Raw genomic sequence first — 7,161 nt, forward strand, 5'->3', positions numbered from 1 at the left:
TGCGTATCTATTTGTACCTTACTCTGACCTGATGACCACTGACTTCTGCACACATCAGAACAGAGACAGGTTTCTCTCATTTACATTGTTACAAGCTGTCTTGAAGATAATTCAGTCTCTCAGTAATGAAAAACTGCTCTTGTGTTGCATTTTAACACCCACACAGCCACAAGTAAATGCAAAACCACCTTAGGTTTACCTAAGAGGCAAGTGGTGAGCACCTTCAGATGTGCCACGTGCATGTCATAATAACAGGTTTAGGCAACATCTAGGAGCTGGGAGGAGGGCATGCTTCACCCACTGTAGAAGGACTCCACCTCCCTTTCCATCCTCATCTCATTCACCCAAAAATATTTTCTAACCAAAACAAGCCAAGAGCACATATGGGAGCAACTGTTCAAATAGCAATATCAGTATCTATGAAAATACCTGTATTGGTACTTAATGGTGTGTGTGTTGTGTGCCTTCAAGTCGTTTCCGACTTATGGCAACCCTAAGGTGAATCTATCATGATGTTTTCTTGGCAACATTTGTTCAGAGGAAGTTTTCCATTGTCTTCCCATGAGGCTGAGAGCATGTGACCTGCCCATAGTCACCTAGTGGGATTCGTGGCTGAATGGAAATTGAACTCTGGTCTCCAGAGTCATAGTCCAACACTCAAACCACTATGCCATGCATGGTACTTAATGTCCAGTTCTGGTTATTTAGATGTTATCTTAAGAATCAGATGGTGATTCGCCCACACACATATCCCTGTAAATACTAATTGAGAGACGTTCTTTGTCTGCATTATCTAATGAAAAGGGATATTCTTAATTTAAGGAAGGCAGAGAGCTGGAGAAATATGGGGAAGAGGGGAAATAGCCAGTGACCTACTGTATCATGGCATTCTGCCAATCTCATACTTGATAAAAGCTTTTGGATAATCAGGAAGTGCACTAACCTTGGAAATTAGCACATTGGGCAGGAAGAACATCTTGACATGACAATGCTATCAGGTTAGAAGTGTTTCTTTTGGTAAAAGAAGAACAGTAGGGAGCAGTAAAGGAGGACATACAGTCTTGGTTGATCTTGCTGAGCAGCCCTGCAACTCTTCAGTGGGTAATGTAATTTTCTTTACTCTTTTTATATGTTTCTGACAAGATGCTAACCTGGTGCATCCTGTCTTGTATAGCTCCACATGACTCATTTCCTCCCAAAATATATTGCTGTATCGTTATGAACAAATTCTGGCAGACCTCCTGTGTTTTGTTTGAAAACTGTTGGCCTTTATAAAGTGTTTTTAGGAACCACACTAGGTCATAGATGCAACTTTTTTCCATTTTCAGAAAGAAGTTCTGGACAGAAGTACAGTGGTCCTTCCACATTCGCTGGGGTTAGGGGTGAAGGACCCCCATGAATGTGGAAAAACCACAAATAAAAACTCCTATTCTTTTTACCTGAGAGAACACCTCTCTAGGAATCTCCAGGTCCTCAGTGCAACTCCATGGTCAACATCTGCCAGAAGTTGATCATAGAATTATGTAGGAGAACCTACAGATGCCTAGAGAAGTGTTTTCTCTAGGAACATCTAGGTTCCCCATCACAACTGTATGGTCAGCTTCTGGCAGAGTTGTGCTGGAAGACCTAGAGATTCCTAGAGATAACATATTAATCAAATCCACAAATAATCAAACCCTCAAAAGTGAAAGCTGCAAATGTGGAGGCCCAACTGTAGTGCTAAATCAGTGAGTGAGCAATAATCTAGAGTTAAAAGGGTTTATTTATCATTTTGCCAGGTCTGCTCTTCTGCAAGGATCTCCATATCTTCTTTGCTTTTCTGTCAGTTAAAATCCTGAACTACAAGCCTGTAACTTAGAGCGAATATGTTAGGATAAGGAAAGTGGGTGACTCACCTGCCCCTTCAAATATATATATATATATATATATATATATTTCGGGGGAGAGGGGATATTCAAATTCCCCAGACACACACATCCTCTAGGAAGTGTGGAAGGCATTTTTGCCTTGTGGAACCCCCTTTTAGGCTTTTCCAGTTTACTTCCTAATTTGAAAAAGATCTCCCTTGAGCCTAAAACAGTTGAAGAAACTAACTCACCCCCATGCTTCCTAGAGCGTGTTGGCAATATTTAGATTTTAAAAGTCACAGTTTTCCCTATAAATAAGAATAACAAGAACAATGTTTTGAGGCGGGGATGCAACAGGGGTGGTGTGATCCTGTATGGCCCCTGGACTCAACACTCCCATGCTCTGATAGATGTGATTTGTATGGTGACCTTATATGTCAGACTAACGTAGTTGAAATGAGCCAACATGCATGTCATAATAATAATAATAAATAAATAAAGTTTTTATTTCTATCCCGCTCCTTCCTGCGATCAGGGCGGCTTACAGTAATATTAAAAACAATAATACATAAAACATTAAAATACAAATACATCAAGCCCTTCATTCAAACAATAAAAATAACAGGCAAAAAAGCCCCATAGCCCAACCTCTTGGCCACGGAAGAGGAGGGAGGCCCACAGGATTTTAATCGGGGAATGCCTGTTGGAACAGGAAGGTTTTCAGGTCCTTCCTGAATTGGACCAGGGTGGTAGTGGAGCGGAGCTCAGTGGGCAGCGTATTCCAAAGGACTGGGGCAGCCGTGGAAAATGTCCTCCGTGTGGTGGAGGATAATCTAGCCCCAGGTACCTTCAGTAAATGCTGCCCAGATGTTCTGAGGGTGCGAGGCGGAATGTACGGGGAGAGACGGTCCTTCAGGAATCCTGGGCCCAAGCCATTTAGGGCTTTATAGGTAATTACCAACGCCTTATATTGAGCCCGGAAGCGGATGGGCAGCCAATGGAGATCTTTCAGCACAGGTGTTATATGGCTGGCCCTGGAAGCGCCAGTGACCAGCCTGGCTGCCATGTTCTGCATCATTTGAAGCTTCCGGGTTTGGTATAAGGATTGCCCCATGTAGAGTACATTACAGAAATCCAGTCTCGAGGTTACCAGAGCATGTACTACAGTTTCTAGGTCCCTCTGGGCCAGGTATGGACGCAGCTGGCGAATAAGCCGAAGCTGATAACACGTGCTCTTGACCGTCGCATTCACCTGAGCAGTCAGGTGAAGCGACGAGTCAAGAAGCACCCCCAGACTGCGTACGGAGTCCTTCACAGGGAGCGTGACCCCATTCAGGACAGGTGGAACCACCGCCATTCCTGGACCAGGGGAACCTATCACAAGTACCTCCGTTTTCTCTGGATTCAGCTTGAGTCGGTTTTCCCTCATCCAGCCCATTACTGACTCTAGACAGGCCTCGAGAGGAGAGACGCCATCCTTGGTCACTGCATCAGTCGGAGACATAGAGAAAATGTGTTTTTCATGTTGAAGCAGCATGTATGCAATTCCCTTTTCAGTGTTGCTATAATGCAAAAGTAACACATGAACTAAGCCCCATATGTCTTCCCTTAACACCCTTAACAATAAACCATTTCATACAGAATACTTAACCATGGTTTAGTCCTGCATCAGATGTCAGGGAATCATGTGGCCTCCAGGTGTTGTTATACTGCACCACCCAAAGTTCTTCACTACTGGCTTTGTTGGCTAGGGCTGATGGGACTTGCAGTTCACATTGCTGTATTACATAGACAAAGAGAGGTGAGTTCTTTCCTTCCTCTCTTCTTCTTCAATGTGATTATGGAAAGGCTATTAGAAGCATCTGCTTTCAGGGTTAAACTAACTGCTATTTGGGTTTCCTTAGCCCAGAAACGAGCTTGGAAAGTTGCTATTAAAAACTATTTAAACTATAAAAACTATTTTAAAATAGTCCGTTCCACTTCTTCATTACAATGTTTGATAATAATACATAGCTATTGCTGATTGCAGGGCCAAAAACAGTAACAGTTGTGTTAATTGTTTGGCTGCTTCTCTTAGGATTGATGTGAAAATGGTATAAAAACTGAAAATGGGCTCTTAAAGTGCCTTTTTGAAGTCATTAAAAATTGTTAGTTGTGACACCAATAAGGTGATTTCACCCTTACTTATTACATTACTTCTGAAATGTGACCTTGTTACACCTTTGATACTCCACTTCCCAAAATAACTAGTTACTGGGGTCTGTGTAGCTTGTAATTTGTTAAGTCCAAACTGTGGCTCAGAATAAGAAAGCTTCCCTTCTTGCTCCTTTCCTTTCCTCTGCTCCCCTGCTCTCCATCCTTAGCAATCTTTGTGACTTTAAAAGCTCCTGAGGGAGTGTAACATTATTGGGCCATCCCCATGCCTCTTTCAGACTACTTTTGTATATATCTCATTGGGCCAACTGCAGTACCAAGTCAAGAGCCCCATCTTCCCACAAATAGTGTGATCACAGCTCGCAGTTTGAATGGGGAAAGTAACAGGGTTTTGTTTTGTTTTGTTTTGTTTTTTAAGCCAGAGTCTCCTAGTCTTGTTTTCTTCTAGTAAGGAGATGAGAAGGGTCATTTGAGTTCAAGAAAGTTAACTTACATAGCACTCAACTATAGTTAGTGTTACAACCAAACTGAACATAAAATGTTAGTAAAAACATGTTATAAATACTGGGGACTCAAAGTTTAACTATACACTAAGCTGATGTGTAATATGTATGCTTGAAACTGTTCACCTGACCCATAGTTGTTTCCATGGAATATTGTGTTGAATACCTCAATAGTAAATCCAAATCCCCTTCTGAAAAAAAATGTTGATTTTGTGATGTAAATGAACTGAGTTTCGTTTCTTGTTGGTCCCACTAATATATAAAGGTTTCAGTAATATGGAGAAATTTTAGCCTGTTCAACACTAGCTCAATAGCATTGTACCTGTTCAGTATATAATGCACTCAAATCTGTGTTACTTTGTCTTCTTGAGTGTTATTCATCTGTGATCTCTACAGGAGGAGTTTGAGAAGGCCATGAGATGGTATGAATCAACACTGAAACTCCAACCTGAATTTGCACCAGCAAAGAATCGAATCCGTGCCATCCAGTGTCATTTACTCATGAAAAAAGAACGGCGTTCTCCTTAAGAGTCACAGTCTTCCTCCCTTTTTCTTGTATTTGTTTTTTAAAAACAACAACAACAACAACAAAATCATTGTTCACTATTATGCTTGTAATGAGGTGTGCTAACACAAATTCAGAATCCAAGATGTCAGCTACAATTTGAGGATTTTTTCCCATAAGCCAAAACATTTTTGAGGGGGGAACTTTCATTAAAAAATATCTTACCAAACATCTGTATAATTAGATACTGAGCCCAACAATCTTCCACATGCCTGTGACCCAACATTTTCCATCATTCTCCATTTGACGCCACTGTAGAATGTAACCTGCTTCTTGTCTTAGCATATCTATGAAAATGCAAAGCACATCATTGCAGCAGACACTGTACGTAGCAAGAAGCCATAATTAGCTTTTCATCCATCAGGAAACATGTTCTACCCCCTCACCCAGTCCATATTGCAGCATTACCAGTTTAGAGATAGATATGAGATAAGAAAGCAGGTGGTGGCAGACCATTTTTAATGTGTTTTAAGAACACAAAGCCTTTTTATTGACTGTTGTTTTATGGGGAAGAGCGAGGGAAAGAAACAGAATCATATCGAGTGTGAAATACTTAGTATTTTTGTTACAAAAAGAAAAGGGAAACAAAAAAGGTTCAAAGATTTTTTTATTGATATATGTTTGAAGCCCTCAGCAGCCCTTACCCTGTCTTTATGAATAATTTGTTTTATCAACTGCGTGTAAGGTGCACATGTTAAAGGCATGTCTAAACATGCTCTTCTCAATGTGTCTCTCTGTAAAAACTAGAGAAAATAAGAGAAGCCAAGTGGTCTGTTTCCAAATCAGCATCAGGGCCTCAGCTGACTCAACAAAGGCACATAACATGGAACAAAAATAAACAATTATGTTAACAAAATATGCAGAGTATTCAGTAGACATTCTATTCTTACATATTGGTGTAAAAATTGCATTTGAATTGTATGAATCCTATTCAGATGTGGTCATATTTACAGAAAATAGAACAGGAGAGTAGATCTGCATTTGCTAACCCTGTCCCCACATTCCCTCTGGCCCCTCCTGTTTGTACATTCATTGCAGGGGGGGGGGGTGTTTGAAAGGGGAACAATGCACAGAAGCTTATGCTCAGAGACACAAAATCCTACACAACCTTACAAGCTGAAATCATCATCTGGGCAGAACATTGAAAATTTACTGTTTTGGACAACTCCCAGAACTGTACACCCACCCAAAATGACTAGGTGTCTGGAGTGTTCTGGGAGCTGAAGTCTACAACCATAACTTTTCCATATTCTGCATCTGCAATCAAGTGAGATAGAAGCAACTTGGACGAGGTAATTTTAAGCAGAAAATTTTCTCCAGTTTTCTGTAGTTTGCTGCTATTGTGGATTCACTCCGCCTAGGCCTTCCACTCACAGCATTCTTTCAGCACCACCTCAACAGTAGTGGTTCCTATAGAACAACTGAATAATAACAGCATCAGCTCTAGCCAGCATGGATTCAGTCCTGTAATCTCAGAAAGTAAGAAGGAGGGGTTCCTGTCCTCTTCTCTGTTGAAGGAATTCTCATCATTTTCTTGCTGCTTTCTGGCCATACCATTTTGGAAGTGAAAAGGAAGGGAAAGGCAGGTGCAGCCAGCGTGGAATAGGATACAAGAATTCCTCCACTCCTTTAAACTTAAGTTGTGCCATAAGTCAGTGCTTTAGTAACAGTGGCTGCTGTTCTACTCCTAAGCATTTTCATGAAGTCAAAGAGGAGGTTACATAAGAAGGATTATTCTTTGCTGTGTTCCTCCGAGCCATTTCTTACTTATGACAGCCCTAAAGGGAACCCATCATAGTGTTTTCTTGGCACGTTTCTTCAGAGGTGGTTTGCCATTGCCATCCTCTGTGTCTGAGGGAGTGTGACTTGCCCAAGGACACCCAGTAGGTTTTTATGCTTGAGCCAGGAATTGAATCCTGATCTCCAGAGTCATAGTCCAATGCTCAAACCACTACACCACACTGGCTTTTGTGAGAAGAATATGTTCATTGTATTCATCCCATACTCCCCCCCCCCCCCTATTTTAAACACAGTGATCCAGATTCTGAACTTGAAAAGCTGTGTGATCCAGATTCTGGACTTGAAAAGCTAA

General features: G+C 41.3%; 1 protein-coding gene across 1 annotated transcript in view; it reads left to right on the top strand.

Moving 5' to 3' along the window:
• The window catches only part of TTC17 (tetratricopeptide repeat domain 17), a 118,276-nt gene extending 112,338 nt beyond the window's left edge, over window positions 1–5,938 (top strand). The window contains exon 24 of the mRNA XM_042459708.1: window positions 4,901–5,938. Coding sequence (XP_042315642.1) covers window positions 4,901–5,032 — 132 coding nt within the window. The 3' untranslated portion in view covers window positions 5,033–5,938. The remainder of the gene's footprint in view (window positions 1–4,900) is intronic.
• The last annotated feature ends 1,223 nt before the right edge of the window (window positions 5,939–7,161 follow it).

Source organism: Sceloporus undulatus, chromosome 1 (assembly GCF_019175285.1).
Source record: "Sceloporus undulatus isolate JIND9_A2432 ecotype Alabama chromosome 1, SceUnd_v1.1, whole genome shotgun sequence".
Taxonomy (NCBI): Eukaryota; Metazoa; Chordata; class Lepidosauria; order Squamata; family Phrynosomatidae; genus Sceloporus; species Sceloporus undulatus.